The sequence below is a fragment of the Lagopus leucura genome, unplaced genomic scaffold, assembly GCF_019238085.1.
Source record: "Lagopus leucura isolate 7727_CA_CO unplaced genomic scaffold, USGS_WTPT01 Super-Scaffold_100043, whole genome shotgun sequence".
In the NCBI taxonomy this organism is placed as follows: Eukaryota; Metazoa; Chordata; class Aves; order Galliformes; family Phasianidae; genus Lagopus; species Lagopus leucura.
In genome coordinates, this window is record NW_024962290.1 from 137,557 (window position 1) to 159,162 (window position 21,606).

At 54.0% G+C, this 21,606-nt stretch overlaps 1 protein-coding gene and 1 long non-coding RNA gene across 2 annotated transcripts; both read right to left on the reverse strand.

The window, feature by feature from the left end:
- Positions 1–2,481: 2,481 nt before the first annotated feature.
- On the reverse strand, positions 2,482–10,852 carry LOC122187046. The gene is made up of 2 exons (XR_006181234.1): positions 10,600–10,852; positions 2,482–5,910 (listed from the first exon to the last, which is right to left on the reverse strand). It is a non-coding gene; the product is annotated as an uncharacterized LOC122187046 (long non-coding RNA).
- Positions 10,853–17,304: 6,452 nt separating this feature from the next.
- OPTC (opticin) lies at positions 17,305–20,014 on the reverse strand. Its single transcript, XM_042884450.1, has 6 exons — positions 19,772–20,014; positions 19,212–19,356; positions 18,118–18,276; positions 17,817–18,019; positions 17,576–17,671; positions 17,305–17,475 (listed from the first exon to the last, which is right to left on the reverse strand). The coding sequence occupies exons 1-6, from the start codon at positions 20,012–20,014 to the stop codon at positions 17,305–17,307; spliced, it is 1,017 nt and encodes a 338-aa protein (XP_042740384.1).
- Positions 20,015–21,606: the final 1,592 nt, after the last annotated feature.

Below are 21,606 nucleotides of genomic sequence, written 5' to 3' on the forward strand. Positions count from 1 at the left end.
GCCTTCTGAAGCTGCTCCTTGCATTTCTTTCCTGCAGTGTGCAGTGATGCACAGGAGGATATTTCACAGCTGCTGCATCTCACCCTGCATCCGCCTGCTTTCAGCTCTTGGCAGGGGGCTGCCAGCATCCAATGCTCTCAGTGCAGATTTCTCCCACTGTGCTGCTTGGGAAGCAGAGATGCTGAGTGAGGGGTTCCGTGGCATGTTGGCTCCTGAGCTACTGCTGGTGGCACGGCCACCAAGCCCATACCCCACTGAACCTGCATGCATGCTTTGACTATTCTCATGCTTGGTGCTCTGCAATCAGACCATCCTGGAACATACCTGAGGGAAGCAGCCAAGAGGCATAAAATCCCCTCTGAGCCTCTGCCAGCCAAGGGAGCAGCGATTAAAACAAAATGATTAATCACAAACAGTCAGTGGCTATAAAACTTTCCAGTAATAGGAGTGAGCCTTGAATGAGCAGCTCTGTGGAAGCTCTTGGCTGCAGTGGGAAAGCAGTTGTGTGTGCCCCATGAGGTGGATGGTGCCTGGTTGTTCACCAAGTGCTCAGCTCCATCCTGGCTTCAGAGAGGGGAGACACCTGGCTGGAGATGTTCATCTGCCCAGGAGACAGAGATACTTGCTGGGCTGGGTGTTTTTGCCCCATTTCCCACCACACTGCTGTCTGTTGGTGCCTTGGACTGCTCTGCTTTGACTGGGATGAAGGGAAAAGCCAATGCTCTGGGCCCTCCAGCACATGAAGGATGTAGAGCTGTTGGAGGAGAGCCATGAAGATGCTTGGAGAGGCTGCAGTATTTCTTCTGTGGGGACAGGCTGAGGGAGGGGTTGGGGCTAGGAGGGCTGTAAGGTCCCTTCCAACCCAGCCGCTGTACAGTCCTATGAACTTCAAAGGCCATTCCAAACCAAGTGTTTTATGATTCTATGATTTCTACTTGCAGCCAGCGACAGATGCTTGGGCAGGATGCATTTAGACTCTTCTTTCCCCAAGTATCATGTTGTCTACATCCACCTCCAGTTTAATCCCCATTTGCAGTCTGCTCAGAGCATCCCGTGACCAGCTGGTGCTGCATTCACTCATCCCACCCGTGATAGGGAAGGCAGGGATGCGCTGACATACAAGGCAGGGATATACTGCAAATAAATAATCAGTGATCACAAAGGGATCGCTCACTGCCTGGTGGGGATGGAGAAGCTCTCCCCCTCCTCCAGAAGGACTCGTTTTCATCGGCGCATGGGAGGACTGGCAGCACTGAGATGAAAGCACCCGCAGGGCTGCTCCCTCCCGCAGGCAGGTACCCACCCCACGGCGCTGCAAACTTTCTTCCCTTTGAGGAAAGGCAACCCAAGGATTAGCCAGGCTCTTTCATTGCCATGACAACTCTAAAACATTTATCGGCAGTAATCGTCAAGTGGACGGATTCTGGCTTACTCCAGGCACAACGCTGCAGTGGGGCTCTTTCTGCCTCACTGCTTCCCTTGCTCTTCACGCCTGCATCTTCTGAGTGCTTCTGGCCTATGCAGCTCAGCTAGAAATTGCAAGCAGAGGTGGGGGGCACTCCCTGGGCACCATCCTGCCCCCAGTAATGGGCCCATGCTTTAATGCCAAGGGCATTCTCTCTCCCCAAACTTACCCACGATTGATCTGCATTACCATGGTGAGAAGGAAAATCCATTTCCTAGACCTCATTACCCTTAGCACTGATTTAAAATATTGTCTTAAAATGGTGGTGCTGACCTTGGCACAGGGTGTGTGCTCACACTCAGCATCATTTGGGGTAAATGGGGTTTTTGGCTTCATCTCAAGTCATTAACTCCTCCCAGGCAGTCATTAATCCCCAGGAAATGGTCTGTGACTTGGATCATTGCTGCTTAATTAATACAAGCTCCCAATCCTGAAGTCATCATGTGCGTAGCTTCCCTTTGGATCTGGGAGCTGCAGTGCCAGAAGGAGCTGAGCCAGCGACAGGAGCGTGGGTGCAGAGGGATGCGGGGATGCCGGCGCTATGGGACGGGGATGCTGTAGGACGTGGGATGTGGGCACTGCAGACACCAGCAGATGATTCCCCGCAGACTGAAGCTACGAACATTGCTTTCACAGGGTTTGTACAGCACCAAGTACCTCGCCATGAGTGGCCAAGACAACTTCTCCAAGGCACAAGCATCGCCCTGAGAAGTGCAATACGCTGTCCTGATAATGCAGAACCATATGGGAAGCTCAAGGTATGCGGTGTGTTGGTAGGAGAGGTGCTGGAGGCCAGGCTTGGTTACTGAAGCCCTTACTCACACGCACACACTCATGCTCCCTCCATCCCCAGCAAGGGACACACAGCAAACGCCTGTTTCAAAGATCTCTCATGCAGTCAGCTTTATCCTCCTTAACTTGTCAAAAATTGAAAATGTAACACCTCCTCTTCCCCAGCCTCTCCTCCGCTCTGGTTTTCCACGATCTCTCTTAAAAGAGAAATAAAACCCCATTCATCACAGTAATGATTTTTATTTCTAATCATTGCCAGTAATTTATGGCCCTGCTTCCTGAAGCTGCTCTCTCCGGTGGCAGAAATGGATGAACGCGTTTGAGATGGGCTGGGGCTGCCGGTGGGAGTGCAGGGAGCGGGGCACGCAGTGCTGACAAGGCTGGGCAGGGCTTACAGTGCAGTGGGTGAGGTGCTGCCATCCAACGAGCCTCGTGCCCTGCAGATGCAGGAGCACCACGCTCTGTGGGTATGGAGCGGCACCCATCCCTGGTGGCATTTGAGGCTGTGTCGACAAACCAGGCTGTAAAAGCCCTGGCGATGCAAGGCCATAAATCCCCCGCATGGAGAAAGGTCACTGTGCCTGGCATTTCCCACCGAGGTAATTGTGGGTGGGCAGAGATGGCTCAGAGCTTAAATATCAGCAGGATTTATGCTGGGGGCTGACAGCACTGCTGTCAGTCCTGTGCTGCGGAGGGAACGGTGGCCCCAGCACAGCAAAGCACTGCTGGCTTCCACAGTCCTGTGGAGGGACAAACAACGGGGAGCCCATCACGGTTGCACACCCTAGCTCTGCTTTTGGGATGGCAGATTCTGGGAGGCAAACATGCTGGGTGATGTGTCCCGTCTGTGCTCCTCCAAAACCTGGGGGGCAAATACTCTGGAGGATTCATCCTTGAGCAAAGTAGGCAGAAAGAAACCCCTGCAGCCCCGCAGGCCACCAAAAGCCATTGGCAAGCTCCAGTGCCAATGCTTCCAAACCTGGACCCTTCCCAAGACCACTGGACTGTTTGCAAAATTAGGCTGCCAATATATTTATTTTTGCCTGTGTTTATTTGCCTGCATTTCTTTTTTCCTGTTTGTCTGAAGTTATGGCTCAATTTCAGGAGTTAAAGAAAACTCCATTTATAAATAGTTTGCTCAAAGCTCCACTTTCCAGAAACGACAGCAAGTTGGCTCCCAGCAAGCGCCGTTTCCCCAAGGGAGGGTCACAGCCAGGGGATGTGGGGTGCAGTGTTCCCACATCGCCTCCTCAAACAGCATCCACCCTTCCTGAGAGCTGGGGAAGGGCGCTCGGGGTGGCTGCTCCCCTGTGCCGGCGTCACAGCCAGCAGGATTTGCTTCTCCAAGAGGAATGGCGGGGCTGTGGTTGCAGGGGACCGCCTGAGCAGAGCAGAGCAGCATCACCTCCGTGCAACACCAGCGCCAGGCACACATCTCTGCCTGGAGCTGCGGAGACGTGCCTGAGCTGGCATGTGAGAGTGATGCTGGGAAAAGGGAGGAGAAAGGAGGAAATTGCCAGGGAATTGTCACCGTGGGGAATTACCATTGCTGGCAGGGCCATCCTGCCCCTGGCACCCATAAGAACAAGCCAGGAGAGGGCCGGCTGCTCTTGCCCTGCTTTATTTCTCTTTTGCTGTTTTGTTTCTCTTCTCCTTTATGGCCCAGCAAAGACAAACAGGTGCATCATTCCCAAATTCCTGGGGCAGTGGGGAATGACTGAGGAAAGGTCACATCACTTGGATCAGTTTTTAAGGATGCAGCTCATCAGGGCTGTACAGAGTACAGAGAGACAGCGTTCTGTCCAAAAGGCATTTATGCCAGCGTGACTATCAGGGGCATTAAGGAGGGCGTTCAGGATGAACCATTTAGCAGGAGGGGACCAAGGGAGGAACCTCAAGGGGAGATTTTGGAGAAACCAAAATGCTGAGGCCAGTGATCTTCAACATCTTTGTCAATGATGACTGTGGAACTGAGTGCACCCCCAGCATGCTTGCAGACGACACACAGCTGAGTGGTGGAGGAAGGGATGCTGTTAGCAGGCCACCAGCACCGCCCCACACTGCCCTACAGAAGGCTGCAGTGAGGATTCCTGGATAGAGGTTCTGTCCTGAAAATCTGCAGGTTGAAAATCCCAGTGCTATTCATAGCTGCCCCAGAGCAAGAATGTCTCATCACTCTGATGGTGCAGAGAGAGGAAGCACCGTGGGACAGGGACTGTCACTTCCAATGTGCATCCAGACCCCCAAAGCAACAACACTGCTGCCGGCAAAACATTGGACCTGAGCTCTGTTGGTGGTTCCAAGCTGACCTCCCAGAAGCACAACCCAAAAGGAAGCACTTGGTGCCCATCTCTCCTTGTTCAATATTTCTCCAAAGCCCAGCATCCTGAGATGTCATGGGGACCATCAGCTTTTAAACCACATTTCTGCCTCTTTGGACCCGGCAGCAAGCAAGCCAGGAAAGCCTTGCACACTGACGTGGCAATAACCTCAAAGCACCCGAATTCAGAGGCGCCCCACGCCCCTCACTCCACTGCTCGAGCAGAACTAAACCAACGTTTGCACAACTCTGATCTCCAGCTCAGCAGCACATGCATCTGCGCCTGCTTAGAGCACACTTTTCCAAGTACCCTGCCTTGTTCCAAAAAGGAAGTAGATGAGGGAAAGGAAGCAATGCTTGATTTTGCTGCCCTTTTTTTTCCTTTGTCTTTTTTTTTTTTGTTTTGTTTTTTTTTTTTCTTTAGTGGAGGGTTTGTTACTTCTCCCTCTCTCTTTCTGTTCCTGCTCAGCATGGAAACTTTTGCTTCAGCTCGCCCTTGTGACTGGAAAAAGAGCCAGTTGGTCACAGCAGAACAAGGGGGCTGTTTCTTCTTTCTTTTTTTATTCCAGAGTTCTTAGGAAAGTGTTTTTGCAGGGAGGCTGCAGGGGAAAGGCAGTAGTGGGGTCTCAGGGGACATCCTTGGCACACCCAGGGGCAGAGGAAGGAGGAGGGCAGAAATATGGGGGGGATTCAGCTCAGTGGGCTCAGGGAGGGCTACAAAAGAGAGAGGAGCAGCTTGCTTGGGCACAGACACTGCTAGCAGCAGCTGCTCCATCCCTTGATACCCAGCTCAGGTCCTTATCCTCCCCCACAGCTCTCTTCCCTCACATTTCCCAGCTCTTTCTGCCTCCTGGATTCCTCCCTTGCACCCACCCTGAGCCCTCCAGGCTGTCATGAATCCCAGAAGAACCCAAGCAGAAGCAGGATTTGCAGCAGGGCTGCACCACCAGGCTCCCAGCATTCAGCTTCATGGTGACAAAGGGATGTGGGAGGCAGAGACAGCACATCCACCACATCCACCTCTCCTGAGCCCGAGGGGCTCCTTCCAGGCCAGGCAGGGATTTCTGTCCCCTGTTTGTGACCGCTCAGCGCATCTCGGGGCCAGCAGCCAGCTCCCTGCTGTGTGCACAGATGCTCCGGCCTCAGGTTCCCTCCTTCGCAGACTCAGAGATGGTGGTGGCAGCAGGAGCTGGCACTGGCTGCCGCACGGGGACCCCGGGGGACGGTGACACATCTGCATCACGGATGACAGCGCGGAGCTGCCGCAGCATCACTCTTCAGGTCCACCGGGAAACACCCGGACGGCTGCTCCATCCACACCAGGCCGCTGATGCTGCCAGGAAAGAGGCACAACAGACACTTGGAAAACCCCATTATTTGCCCATTGCAGACCCTGCTCCTCCTTCTGGCTGTATCCCAAGTGTTGAACACCTCTGCCTGACTCCAGCAAGGCGTATTCTCCTTTATCAGGCTCACTTCCAAGCCTTCTAGGCAATGGATGCATTCACCATCCTCCCCCACCAGCTCTGCAAGATCCAGCCTTGCCCTGGGTGCACTGAAGCGCATAACAAGTCAGTGCTTTTCCAGCAAGGAGGGAGCAAGCCAGCCAGCTGCAATTATCAAATCTAACAGCAAAAGCTGAAAAGCAACAGAAGAACACTGCAAAGCCTGTCAGGGCTCAGAGAACCAGCCAAGCAGGATGCCTTCATGCCCACTCCTCTTCTTTCCCCCTCCAGCCACATTAGCATCAAAGGGATTTCCCTGCACGGGGCAGGGTGACAATTTGCTCCCATGCTGCGTGCTCTGAGCATCACTGGCACAGCTCCCTGCAAAGCATTTGTTAGCATTGAAACCGGAGCTGTGTGAGGAAGGGGGTGGCACAGGGAGCTGAAATAGCTCCTGGCTTTTTCCTGCATCTCTCCACAAGCCTTCCCCAGCTGGGAACTGGATATCCCACTGCCAGCCCATCGGGTACTCTCCAGCAGATGCATTGATGTGCTTGCTATAATTTTAGGTTTCCGTTTCCAAAGGAGGCATCAAGCTTCAAAGCCACTGAAGTCCATATGGACACCAAAACACCACCCTTGGCAAGCTACAAAGGGTGCAGCCCAATTCATGGGCTCTTCCATCCCACAGAGCTTAGCAGGGAAGTGGCTCCCACTGCCACATGCCCTGGGCATTGCTGCACACCCCTGCCCCAGCCTAAGCATGGCCACTGGCTCCAGCTCCAGCTCAACTGCACCCTTCTCCAGAGCACAGCTGGGGTGAAGCTGATGTGTGCAGGGCTCCCTGCTCCAGTTCCTTTTGTCCCCAAAGAAAAGAAAGCAGGGAATGCATTTGGAGCCAGGAGAAGTTTGCAAACAGTCCAGGCACATTCTCTGAATCCTTTCCAGCTCTAGAGGCATTGAAGCATTTGATTAAAGAGCTGCACAAGATTTCCAAGCAGATATAATAAAGAGAAAAGCAGGTCAGATTTTGGCTGCTCACCAACAGTCACTGCTTGCTATGTCAAGATTTGAGCACATTTGCTCCATTCTGGGGGTCCCAACCTCAAACCCCTCCAATGCTGGAAAGGCTTTGGGCAGGGCAGAAGGGGCTGATGTGCTCTAGGCATATGGCTTTTCCAGCAGGAAGCCTGGGGAGGAGCTGGCATGGAACGTTGGGGTCCATGCTGAGCCATGCCAGGGGGGTGCTGCAGGCACGAAGGGTCTTGGCACCAGTATCAGGGCGGGAAATACCTTGGATCCCTGCACCTGGAAGCACGCTCTGCGTTGCACAGCACTGAATCACCCCAACAGATGTTAATTGATCAGATTTTTCTCTGCAAGACGCAGCAGCAGACTGGTTTGGAGAGGTAATGATGGATGCTTTCATCTCCTGCAGAAATCACTGGAGGCATCCATCTGGGCTGGGAGCTGCCGCAGGGCTGTGGCCAAGCTGGCATTTCTCCTGTGGAAGGTGACAAGCTCCTTTCATAGCCACAATTGGTCTCAACTGTAGTTCACAAATAAGAAAACCTCTGCCTTTGCCCCAGTCCCAGAAGCAAAGCTGATTTCTCCAGCTGCACTGGTGCTTCTGATGAGTGCTTGCACATGCAAGGGTGCAGCGCACATGCTGGGGGTGAGGGGAAACTAAAATCTGCAACTGAGCCATTAGCTGAATTAATAACTCAGGGGTGATCAATGGAGATGTTCGTTTTATTAACGGAATGCATCTTGTTTGCGTGTTTTATTCTATTGATGAGGCCTGCAATGGCTCAGAAAGGGGCAGAACAGCACCAGTGGAAGTGGTGCTGGGCTGAGAGGGCACTGATGTGGTGCTGCTGGGCACTGTTGCTGGGCTGGTGCCATCAGCAGCCTTTGCAGCAGTGTGGCAGCAGAGCATTCGCACCCACTGTGGGGAAACGCCTGCAGCAGGGCCAGGGCAACCACAAGCATCCTGTCCCCAAGCGAGTGAAATTGCTGCAAAGTAGGGTAAATGGGAGGAAAAACAGCACAGAAAGGAGCAGTTCTGCCCTGCGTTCTGCCAGCCCTTAAAACCTGATGCCTGGAGATGAAGTAATCTTCATACCAGGGAGAAAACACTGGCATTAACCATGCTGCAGCAGGATGCAAAGTGGCATCAAAAGGAAAGGAGAGGGAACGGGTCTGAAAACGCAGAGCCCAGGCTGGAAGGAGTTAACCTGCCACCAAGATCCTCCCTGGCTGCTCCAGCGGGATTCCAGCCCCTTTTCAAAAGGGGATTTTGCAATACATTTACTTACATTTCAAAATGAAAAGTAATTTGGAGGCGAGAAAAGGATTATGTTCTACTGAGAAAGTGGTCAAGTGGGGTCTTTTGGCGAAAGCTTTCTTTTTTTTCCCCAAAAAAGCATTTTGAAATAGAAATGTGTAGAAATTGATGTTTCCCTATAAACATACTGCATTTCAACAAACTTCTGTTTTTCGAGCAAGAAAATAACTTGTCTGGAAATTCCCCGCTGGGTCCAGGTAGGGCTGCTCCCTTCCCATGAAAGGCGGTTGGGAGCACGGATGCCCCCTACACATGCTGGTGCCAGCAGCTTTTAGGGCGTGGGGTTTTCTGGTGGCCACCTCTCAGCCAGGTGACATTTGGAGGGCAGGGAGCATCACTCCTGCATTCATAGAAGCCTCAGCAAGAAATGATAACAGCAACAGCCCCGTGACCACTCCAACCCTCCCTGCTCCCACTGCTCTATTTTGGGTTTATTTAAGGAAAACTCATACAGTTTTCACTTGAAAAGCATTTGACATCCTTTAGTACTCCCAGTGCAAAGGGCTCCCACTGCTGGGGCTCTCTCATCTGTGACTGTGAAATGTGATCAAAACGCAGCGGACAGCCACAGCATCGGAGCCGTGGATCAATGGGGACAGAATTACGTATCGATCTTTTTCCTCTGGGCAGCTGCTTTAATGCGATCGGCATCCCCTCCCTCCCAGCCCCCAGAACTCCCATTCTGCATAAAACAAGCGAGCAGGATGGATTGGGGCAGGAATTTCTCCACTTGATAACATCAGCCTTCACTTTTCCTTTGAGCTTTGGGGCAGGATTGCCATTTCCTTGGCTGCATCGAGCTCTGTCCCCTCTGCCACACTGAGTACAGGGGACACGAGCAGCATTCATTTCAGAATACCAATAAGAGATGTTGCAAAGCCAAATTTCCAAGCTGGGGTATGCAAGACACGAGAGCAGCAGAAGCAGAAGGCTACAGCCCTGTCCCCACCACTTGCAGTGAGGATGCTGCAGCTGCAACGGACCGAAGCAGATTCATGCCATTACCTTATTAGCAGCCCCGCTCTCTCTGCCCCCCATTTGTTACCCTAATGGGGATTATTATACTTATTACAGTCTCAGCTGCCAACGCTTATTGATTGTGACACCACAGCAAGTTTAATCGGGGATCTAAAAGATGTTATTATCGGTGCCAAGGGGTCACCAAAGTGCAAACAGAACCACAATGACAAGGACAAAAATAACCTCCCCCAGGCAGAAAGCAATGCCAGGCGGATGGGAAACCTGCTGGCACTGTGTTTGTGCATCCCAGAGCCTGGCAAAGGCTGTTGGCAGAGCCAGGGAGCACAGCTGGATGGGGAGCACCAGAGAGCGTGGCACCACACGCACCTCCACCCCCGTGTGCCTCGCTCCTCCCAGACCTGGTGAGTCACAATTACACAACTGTGGGAGAAGGCTCTCGCTGCAACAATAACGCCATGGGAATGACACACGCCAGCCAGCACTTCCAGTCAGAAATTACCCACATCCCTCTTTACAGAACGTGCCCCTGATTCTAGCCCCTCCAGCACAGCGGCAAGCAGCTCTCTGTAGCAGCCCCCTCCCCACCAATCACCTGATCTCTGTTTAAAGCAGCTCCGTGAGGAAATGGAAAAGAACTACAGTGAAAGCATGAACAAATAGAGACGTGGAAGGCACTGCAGCAGGACGCCCGCAGCCCTTCCCGCGCTCCCACTGCTGGTGTTCATTATCAGTACAGCAGTCGCAGGGCAGGCTGCATCGATCTGCTGAGCGATCGGTAATTCGGAAGCACAACCATTGATTTTTCTGCATGGCCTCTTGCAAGTTTCAGCAGTGCGGCCATGTGAGCGTCCACCACGTGGGAAGGCACAAACCTGACCCCAGAGCAGCTCTCATCCTAATGACCCCCCCGTACAGCCATCTACAACCCACTGGAAACCATAGGTGCCTCTGTTTCTCCACCCCCTTACCCACATGGTGCCCACCCGTCCTTGTGTCCCCAGCCAGCAGTGCAGAGGACACGTGCATGTCTCTCTCGTAGGTACAGGGCAGACATCCTCCAGGTGAGAGGTTCAAACACTGTGTTTGAACAGCCAAAGGAGGATGTAAGCAGACATGTGAGGCCCCAACCCAAGTGAGCCCTACCCAAACCCTCACCATGGTCTGTGCACCCCTGCGCTGTGCTTCAGTCAACATGAAAGCTACTTCCCAGATCAGGTGAAGCTGCCCCCCCCACACACACACAGCTTACCAAGCCCTCAGGAAATATCCCTTTCTCTCCATGCCTCAGTTTCCTTCACTTACAGAGATCTTCTCTCTGTAAGCTAACAGCAAGAGCAGACCAGAACCATCAGCCACAGGTTTGGGTGCGCAGCTCAGAGCCCTTAAAAGCTCCGATTCTTCTTTCCCTGATGCAGGTAAAACAGAATAACCCGTTGGAGTTGGAGGAAACTCCACGAGAAAAATCCCTCCCCGGGCTGCCCCCTCCCAGCCCCCGCTGCAGGCAGAGCGCTCACATTGTGAATGCCCTCTACCTGCTGCAGCTCAGCCCCCGGCGGAGGACCCGTCTGGCAGCTCCCCGGAGCCACGTGAGATGCAGAGCCATCCTGCCTCTCGCTGGCGTCGTTTTTCTCTCTGCTTGGCTGCCCCGTGCAAACGGCCACTGCTCTGTCTGCGGCGCATGGCAAGTGCTGGGTGAAGTCGTGCAGATGCAATTGATGCAGAGTGAGGGCATGGTTGGATCAAGATGGAGCTGCCCCTTGTTCCCAGATTGGGGTGGGGGTAAGCGGACTTGTTACCTCCTGGTGACAGCTGATGCCATGAGCAGAGCTGAATGCTGGGGGCGGGAGGAGGGGACAAGCATGGAGGCAGCCAGAGAGGATGAAGAGGTGTGGAAGAGAGGGAAAGCAATCCATATGTGATGTGCATCGATTTCTAATGTCCCCAAACGCTGCCTGGCTCTTCAGGGAAGCGTTAGGAGACAACACTTAGAACAGCTATCTACAGTCCATTGCAGCTGCCTCAATGTGTGGTGTGGAGGCGCAGGGATGCTGCACCTGCAGGGAGCCCAGGGGCCGGGGAGAGGAGGCACAGGGCTGGACAGCCCCAGACTGCAGCTGAAGCAGCCAGCACCCCTCCCAGCCACGGCTCCTCTGCCAAACCTCAGCCATCCTGCTCACAGACAAAGGAGGAAATCTCGGCATCCTGGCCCCTTGCTTGGTCTTTCCCCATGGGTCTCTCTGCCCAGGATGGTGCTGCCCTCTCTGCAAGGGCAAAGATGTCCTTGGATGCAGACACCCGAATCCCCTACCCCCGTTCTTCCCTCCCCACATGCAGCAAAACATCTGATGGCTCCTTCCCAGGTGCCACAGGCAAAAGGCAGAGGGACGGGTGTTCTAGCCTCGGGTGGGATGGCAGCTACTCCCAGAGCCTTTCAGGCGAGTGCCTCCAGCCCCTGCCTCCCCACGGGGCAGCCCAGCTATTCAGGGAGCCCAGCAGCTCTGCAAAAAAGCTTTTTCTCTTAAGCAGAGAGGCAAGGGAAAGCAAAACCTCCCCATTCAGCTGAAAGCACCAGGGGAGTGACAGGTATGTAGAGATAATTACTCAAATTGGAATTTGGGGTAATTACGTTCTGCCTTCCTGCAATTTGCCCAGTGGGGAAGCCTTTTCATAACCCCCCAGTAAAACAGATTTATCATCAGCTGAATACCAGCTCCTTCCCTGTAATCTTCGAATTCAAACACACATTTCTCTGATCATAAATTAGTGATACTCACACGCACTCACTCAAAGCTTGTTCTCTCTTCCCCCTCTCCAGGTTTTCTACATCCCACAGAAACAGAAGAGCAGGGCTTTGGGCTGGTTATTTTAAAAGCCGGCACTCGCTCAGGCGTGCTGGGAGGAGTGGGGGCTCTCCTCCTCTGCTCATGGTCTGCAGGTCCTCCATATCGGCTGCTGCCTCCTGCCCCACAGCCAACACAGGGCTTTGGGTCAAAAGTGAGATCTAAAGGCAGGAGCAGAGAAGTGATGAGATGGGGAATGAATGCTTGGTGAGGAGAGCTATGTGCCCAGTGAGGTGCTGGTGCTGGTGCCAGCAGCCTGGGAAAAGCTTGGCTTACGCAGATGGTAGAGCCGATTCATCAGTGCTTTCCTCCATTTCAACATTCCTCTCTGCTGAGATGGTTTGGTGTGCTTGGGTGAGAACAAAGAGTGACCTTAGGAGTGGTGCTGGGAAACCTTTCTCTGCAGCAACAGCCAGGGCTGCTCCGGGCAGTGATGCTGCTGGTCGTGGGTGTGGGACAGATCCCCACAACTGGGATCAGCCACAGGGAGGGCATAACCCCCGTTCCGGGGACACACCAAGCAGCTTTTGCCCCCCGCTGCAAGGAGCAAGAACATTGTCAATCCTGACTGCATTGGGGACACCAGCTTTCATGCTGCAGCCTCCAGCATCCTCCAGAGCAGCCACATCCCCCATGTGAAGCAGAGCACAGACCCCTGCCCTTCGGCCTCATCACCCCAGGCTCCTTGCAGCCCTTGTCCCAAAGCAGAGCTCCCGGAGAGCTTTGCAGGGATTCTGCAGGAATTGGGTTAAGTCGTGCGGGCCCCCTGGGGACACGTGCCTCCCCCAGGCATCAGGGCTCCTGCTGACAAGACCTAACGCAACATCGCTAAGAATAGCTGCTTCTTGGGTGCATCTCCACCCCGAGCAGTTTGCTGCAATGACTCCCCCCCCCCCCGGGCAGGGAGGAGGAGGAGGAGGTTGGAAGAGCCCCGGGGTGCTCAGGCACTCCCAGATCGGCTGCACGGAGGGGGTTGGCTTGTCATTTCAGCCCTAAACCTTCAGGATTTGGGCGAAAAGGTTGTAAAGAGGGAAATAAGGCATTCTCTTCTTTCTTTGGCTGTATTTTTCCTCCTCCTTCACCTAGCAATAAAGAGGAAAATGAGGAGAGGAAAAGCCCAAACAATTTGAGTTGGGGCTGTATTTTTTTTATTTTGTCTCAGTTTCCATTGTTGAGTTTCCCCACAGAGGCCCCGGCAGCTGTCTGCACCCCAGCGATAATTCATGAGCAGTGATTTTGTCTCCAGAACCATTGCAGCTCCCATCTAATGAATCCCAGCACTGGGATCCTTCAAAAATAAATTAAAGAATGGATAAATAAGGGACAGATCTGGAAACTGAGGTGCTGAGAAGCAACGCAGTGGTGACCAGGTGGCCATTACTAATTAGTCCATTAGCATTAGCGAAGCACAACCTCCCAGACCCTATGGCACTAAAGTGGGATTTCTCCATATGGGATGCTGTAAACATACAGGTAGGAAATGAGGCTCTGGCCAGACTGGGAGGCTGGGAATGAGAGTTGGGACAGGGTGGGATCAATGCCAGGCAATGGAAGCACGGCAATGGCTTTGGCAGGGCCAGGCAAGCACTCCGGCCACAAGCTGCACAAACAGCCACCCTAAAGGACTGCACACACTAAGCACAAATCGGTGCCTTGAGCCAACAGCCAGTTAATGCTATAAATAAAACTGTTATCATCCAAGCCTCACTCGCTGAGCGAGCTGGGCCACAGCGCTTCCTCTTCAACAGCATTTAAGGGTGATTTCTAGCCTGGAGGAGGCCAGGATCTTGTCAGCATCCACACCTCAGTGGCCTTTTCCCCTCCCGCCATTGATACTGCACTTGGCCAATAAACTCAGTGGATGCCCACCCTGGGTGCGGGCTGGGGACTGGGCTGCCACTGTGGGGACACTGATGCTGGCTGGTGTGGACATGGTATGTGTGTTATCTCTGTGACCTCATCCCACATCACCTGGCTCCCAGGACTGCTGAAAACCTCCCTTCTCCTCCTCTTGCTGCTGCTCTGGTTCCCACCTCTGCCTCTGACCTCCAGTCCCCACTGCACTGCCCTGGCAGTGGAGTTACAATAGGGAAGAAAAGGGTGGCTGTGTCCCCAGGCAGTACCAAGGGACATGACCAGGCAGAGGAAGGGGAAGGCTGCTCCTCCATGCCTCTAAGGCTTTCCCCTCCTTCTTTTGGTGCTTGCTAATCGTGCCTGGGCAGGGGATGGGAGGAGAGTGTGCAGAGGAGGGCAGGATGAAAAAGGAGGGGGGCCCATATGGAGAAGCTTCTTTCAGAGAGTGACAAGATGCTGAGCTGGCATGAGCCTGGGAGCTCACTGAGACATTGGTTGTTGGAGCCAAGCAATCAATATGTGAAAATCCAGCCCAGCAAGGAAGGTGACCTTGAGCAGCAAGCAGAGAGAGACAGTGAGAGGAGAGCAGCATGAATTACACATGGAGATGGGAGAGGGAGGAGGGACAGAGGAAAGAGAGGGACAGGCAGGACACAAGCCCTGGAGCTCAGCACAGCTCTGCTCCTCCTTCTTCATCCTCATGCCAGTGGGGACATGGTTTCCTGTACACAGCCCCCAGATTAAAAGATCTCAGAAGCAGCTGCCTGTCCCATCCATCCCCTCTAAGCAGGGATGCTCCTGTCCCCCTTCATCTCACCATCTCCAGCAGTGCAGCCTTCACCGTTTCACAGCAGCTTTGAAGCCCTGCAGCTCCCGCTGCTCCTCAATGAAAGCTCCTGAGATCAGAGTGATGTTTTGCCTTCACACAGCTCTAGCCGACAGCTCTTAGCAGAGGGCCCTGCACTCATTTCTCTTTCTTGGGCTGCTCCACTCCCTCCCCTGCAGCTGTTCAGCCCCACATACATGCAGCAGGTCTGGCAGCTGCCGGCCCTGAATTGCTGTGCTCAGGCTGTGCCCACGTCAGGTCAGCAGAAGCAGCTCATGAATCTGAGCAGAGCTGCACAGAACTTTGCATGCGTATAACCGTGGGATAGTCTGTGCAGCCCTAAAAATCTCTGCCACAGAAATGACTTTAGATCCAAACAGGTCTCCACAAATGGTACAAGCCATCAGCTGGGCAGAGCCACGGATGTCAAGGATGGACAGCAGCCAGGACTGCCAACTGCCTGGGCACAACTTGGGGACATGGGGAGCAGGAGCGAGGGAGCTTGAGGACACATGACTGGGCGGAGACCCCTGAGATCAGCTGCTACATTCAGAACCAGGGCAGGCTGTGTCCCCATGCAAGTGCCAGGTAGGTTCCTCCAACCTCTTCGAGGTAATTGGGGGGAGTTTGAGCACCTGGTCTCCACTGAGGTCACAAAGGAGTTTAGAAGGGTGGGAAACAGCCATGGGCCAGCAGCAGAAGCATCAGACATCCCACATCCTATTCCCTGCACAGGGAGGCACTCATTTCTTCTCTCTCTCCTCAGAAGCAGCAAGGATACAGGAGCACAGGTACCAAATGCGGAGTAACAGGGCTCAGCTCCCTAGCAGACCCCTGGTACTCTGGAGGTGAGGAAGACAGAGGCCTGCTGCCCCTTCCTCCTTTAGACATGAAGAGACCTGAATGCCACACTAGACGCACCTCAGCTCCCCCCAGCAGAGCCCCCCGGGTCATCGCACTGCTGGCATTAAAGCTTGGCTTCTGCAAAGCCCTTACGCCCGGAGAAATCCCCACCTACCTCACCCCTGCTAATTGAAGCAAATCCTTCTCCGTCCTGCGGCTGCTTTTATCACCTTCTCTGCACACCTGGGCACAGCTCTAGCTCTTCTCCAGCTACATGGGCATGCCCGTGAATCTCTCAAAAACGCTAAAACATCCCGAAAAGGAATACAGACAGCAGAGATTCAGTTTGCAGTCGGACGTTCAGGTCAGGCGTCTCCAAATACTCTGCCTTGCCATCTAGTGGGATGAACGTGAAGGAGCGGAGTTCACTGCTGGGGAAAGCCGGGTGACTCCAGGATGGCAAGGAAACGGAGCTAATAAATCCTGGCATCTAGAGCCTGGAAGGAATGGTTGGAGCAGAAACAAATTCCTTTCACCGTTTATTAAAGGTCCTGGCTTTTGGATGGACATAGCCTGTGTCAGAGCAGCCCCTCTTAGGGCTTTGCATGGAAAAGTGCACGCAGGCACACCCAGCGTGTCGCCGAGCCGTGCCAGCAAGGCAGACTTGAGGCACCAGCACCCAGCAGTGCTCACAGTGTGCCCATATATGAGAAGCTGAATCTTTTCTCGAGCTGCCTTAGTTTGCATCCCCAGGGCTGGAGGATGTGGGCTGAGCTCAGTGGTTTCAGTTCAGGATTTTGGATTCTCCGGGGGTGCATCATCTCTCTCACTGTACGCATGTTTATTACATGTGTTTAAAAATATTGAGGATGAATACATTACATTTAAAATATCTCACCACTGGGCAGAACTCTTCAGGTTTGAAACGCTGGGTTGACATGAGATATTTTAACTACATCCAAGTGACTCTTTGCTGCTGGATGAGAGGACATTTGCCTTCAGGCTTTGGGCTGTGAAGCAGCCCCAAAACGCAGGGAGCTTCTGCACGAACCCTCCAGACACAGCTCACATTAGCTCTGTGTCCCAGCCAGGGACAGATTCTCCATGGACCTGGGCACAGGTGAGGGACAGCCCGTTGTACAGGTCAAAGCATCACCTCCTTGCAACAACGCAACTCCTGGCCTGGAAACCCCTAAAGCAAACTCACAAAGTCTTCCCAAGGTCCCCAGGAGGCAGGGAACTGAGCAAGAATTGGGACACAGAGCAGTGCCCATCCTTGCATCCAGCACAGGTCACAAAGAAGCTGTTGGGTTGGGTGAGAACTTTCCATTGTTCTCACTGTCCAGAGACAAAAACAAAACAAAAAAACCCACTGAATTCATTTTTAAAGTCTTCATTTTATTACAGCTGCTCACACCTGGCTCTATTTGCCCCAGAACTGAGTTCACCCGCATTCAGATGCTCAGCTCACACTAAGGTTAAACACGTCTGCCTTAATCCCATGTTTTCTATGGGACAGCAGGAAACAAGGGAGTGCAGGTGGAGCGCCAGGGACCTGGGGATGCTCGCCATCAGGGGCTGATGCTGGGGCTCAGAGGAAGCGCCCCGTGGGCAGGCGGGGCAGGCAGAAGTAGGCATTGGGGAAGAGGCTGAGGTTGATGGGGTTGCCATCAAGGCGGATGTCCTCCAGCGCCCTGCGGATGTGGCTCTGGTCTTGGCTGTTGCAAAATGTGTCCTCATGCATGGTCTGGATGTTGTTGTTCTGGAAGGTGAGAGAAAGGGGAAAATGGGATTTAGAAGTGCAGAGGAGCTGCAGGGAGCTCTGCAGATGAGGATTTGCTATGAAAAAAGAGACATCTCACCTGGAGGTGCAGGGAGCGTAGGCTCTCTGGCAGGGGTGCAGGGATGTAGTCCAGCTGGTTGTCAGACAGATGGAGAAACTGCAGCTGCGTGAGGTCCTGCAGGAAGAGATGAGAGGTGAAGCTCCTCACTCCCTGCCCCCAGCACCAGCCCCATCATCCCTTGCCACGGGGTTAAAACCATCCAGATGGGTCTGTGGGCGCACAGCACAGCTCAGTGCACACCAACAGCTCCAGCACCTACCTGGAAAGCTTCGGGCCGGAGACCAGCACTGGGGATCCTGTTGAGGCGGGCATCCAGCCTGACAATGCTGCGGGGCAGCTCGGGAAGAGCTGTCAGCCTGTTCTCAGGCAGGATGAGCTCCTGCAGGCTGGGGAGGAGACGGAAAGCATCCACGTCTGCCCAGGAGATGGAATTGCTCGTCAGGTCTATTCGCTTCAGTTTCTCTGATGGGAGAGGGAGGGAGGGGGTGCGCAGGTCACACATCATCACCTGTCCCTGCAAGGCCACCCCAGGGCCTGGCCTTTGCCTTGCCTCAACATACTCAGCCCCATGAAATCGCCAGCCCGGATGGCACCGATGCGGTTGAAGCGGGCGTACAGGTAGGTGGTGTCGGGCGGCAGAGGTGGGATGTGCTCCAGGTCGGTGTCATCGCAGTACACGGAGGTTCTGATGCAGAGGCAGCGCAAGCAGCTGGGGAGGCCTGGGGGCAGAGAGGCAGCACTGGGCACGGCACAGCACAGCATGGCACAGCACAGCACCTCACTGCTCAGCACAGCACAGCACAACATGGCACAGCACAGCACCTCACGGCTCAGCATAGCACAGCATGGCTTGACATGGCTGAGCATGGCACAGCTGGGCTGCTCCATCTCCCTTGAGCATCCCAACCAGCAGAAGAAGGGTCAGGAAGCACTAGCCTGAGGTCTGCTAATAAATGAATCTGCTCAGGATCAGGGTAGCTCCTATGGGAGAAGGGTAGATGCGAGGTTCCCAAGCACAGCAGAGCTGGACATAAAGCTCATTTGGACACATTGTTTTTTCTCACAGAAAAAATGTGGCAAAAGAAAGCAAAAGAAAATAGTTTTGCATTGAGCAAAACACTTTACTCCACTGTGCAAGCAAGGTGGTCCCAGCAAAGCTGGGCAGGGGCAGCAGGAGGGGCAAAGCTGGGTGCCTCCCATGCAGGCTTCCTCTCCCCCAGGGCCACCAGGCTCTATATCCATTAATGGGAGAGTTCAAAGCAGAAAGGCAACAATTTCCCTCTGCCTCCTCCTTAATTTGTCCCAGTCCGGAATCACAGAAAACGAATAAAGATATTTATCCCTCACTACAGGATTTTAATTGTCGCTAATCTAATTGCTACTCTATCCAACTCTCACAATGCCTGTGCTCATTAAGATGTTGCTGGTGTTTGCTGGAGCTCATTTCTCAGAAATGTCTTGCTGCAGCACTCCTGCCTGCTGTGCAATAAGGCAAACCCCAGCACCCCTCCTCTTCTTGCTGCATGGGCAGAGCAAATAACTGCTGCTGTCTGCTGTTGGAAAAGAGTTTGCTCTCTTTCTTGCAGAGCACAATCCATGCCCACCCTGGGCCGTATGGCTGCAGTGGATGGAAACCCTGTCGGTCTGTGCTCACCCTGCGCAGTGTTGGGTCCTGGTGGTGCTGGGCGGGTGGGATTGGTGGTGGCCAGAGGCTGCAACTTTGGTGTTGGAGCTGCTGTGCCCAGCTCTGGCAGAGTCCCGCGGTCCTTGGGGCGAGGAGCCAAAGTCCCAACCTCGATCTGCAAAACAGATGGGGTATGAAGGCTGAGCAAGTTCTCCCACTCCCCTTTGGGGTACTGGACACCTCTCATAGGAAAGCCAGCTGCTCCTTCAGCAGCTTTCCTGGCCCTTCAGAATCTACTCTCTACTACCCAGAGGGATGCAGACACTTTTTCCTCGTCTTCGCATGGTTCATCCTATAGCAACACTCAGCCCAGGCAGGACACAAGGAAGCAGGAGAAATTTGGGATTGGATAAAGCCTTCCCAACAGCAAAACAAGTGGAAGAACCACCAACGCTCATAGGCTTGTGCAAGGGGCCGAGTTTGTTCTCCAGCCATGGCCCACAAGAACCAGCTGTGGTCCATTTCTCGGGGCATCCCCTGCCTCCTTCCCCAGGTGAGCCCTGCCCTACATGCCCTCTTCTTCCCCTCACCTTGGGAGCCAGGTCACCATAGTCATAGAGCTCCTCATAGTTGTTCAGGTCCATGATGTCCCCATAGCTGTCCAGAGTCATGTCATAGTTCTCCAGATCCAGGTTTTCATAAAGCACAAGGTCAGGTTTTGGCTTCTCCACCTTCTTCCTTTCCTTCTTGGCTGGGACAGCCCAGGTTGCTCCCAAACACAGGCTGGCGATGCCCACCCAGGCCAGAGTCTGCATCCTGTGCCCTAAAGCCATCTACCCTAAGACAGCTGCAAAGCGGTGAAAGCAAAGAGAAGGGCAGGAAGGCAGGATGAGCACGCTGGCCTCGCTCTGCAGCCGTGCCAGGGACTGCAGTGGGAGGTGAGCTTTTATTTTCTTCTCAGCCCATTTCACGCCTGGCTGCACGGCTGTGCAGGAAAGGCCCCAAGCAGCTGGGCTGCCCTCACTTTCCCACCCCAGAGGAGGTGATGAGGGGCTCGGAGCACCACCCACTCCCAGCCAAGCAAGCAGAGCAGTCTGGCACCCAGCAGCCCCCCAGTATAACTCTCCCATACAAACAACCCAGAGTGCATCTGGTTTGAGAATGCTGCTCGCTAATTTCTACTTTTCCTGCAGATCAAACCATTACAAGAGCAATAAAATCCATTAGCCTCCTGTGTGCAACATCAACACCCAGTTCACCCAGACCCACCGCTCACCCCAACCCCACATGGAGCCACTGGGCTCAGTGCTGAAGGAGCAGAAAGAAAGAAGACAGCATGCACATACCCCCTTTCCTCTCCTTGGCGCAGAACTCCACTCCTGTGGGCTGTTGCTGGCCTGGAAAGTGCTGCTGGGTTTTTAATACCTGCAGAGGATGGGTGGAAGGACCTGGCGCAGTTACTGCTGGGGGGAGAGGTAAGACGTGGCCAATCAGACTGGCAGCCTCCAGCTGTCCCCAGCACTCCACTGCGACCTTACTTTGTTTCCACGGACAAGCCAGAGCCGTGGTGGCTTTCCTCCAACTGCCTGGGTTTGTGTTGGGGCTGTGATGGGTGAGATGGGATGGGATCAGGACCGTACTCTACTCCCTACACTCTGTGCCCCCAAGGATGATAGGGACACGCAGTCCTTTTCAAAGAGGGCATAGTGGGCTGCCCCAGCAGCCCAGATCCTACCAAGGCAAGGAGCAATTTCTACATGTGGCTGTTTCATGGATGCAGGATTGGCAGAGCATCAGGTGCAGCCCCTGCTGCTGAGTGGGGTTTCCATCAAGGTGCAGTGAGCACCCCAGCCTTGGGGAGGGTGTGTGGGGACTCCTGCTCCCCAGCCTTTGGGGGTCCTCGCTCAGCACATGCCCAGAAGCAGCCAAGTACCTTGTGACATTTAGCTCATCTGCCCCTCTCACTTTTCCCCTCTGCTCAGTCCTTCTGTGCAGTGCTGCTTTGGAAACTTGGAGCGGTCTGTGGAGAGGGAGCAGGCACAGACTGGGGGCAGCACCACTCTCACCACCAGAGAAGTTCCCCCTCTTCCCCTCCATGCACCCATGTGTGCAGTAGAGCTGCTGGCTCCCTGCCACCTGTGGCTCCTAGCCCTGCTGCATCCTCTGAGTGTTGGGGATGTGTCCTACAGGGCTAGGACACCTCAAGATGGGCTGGGTGTGCACACCAGCCCCATCGGCTCCATCAATACTGGGCAGCACGGTGCACATGCAGCCACCCACCACTGTGAAAACGTTCCTCTCTCTTGCACACAGATCGCAGCCCACACACTCACCCACCCCAGACGTCATGCCCATCTGCCACTTCTTTCTGGCAGGCAAGGACACCCTCGCAGCGGGGACCATCCTTGTCCACGCACCCACAGGC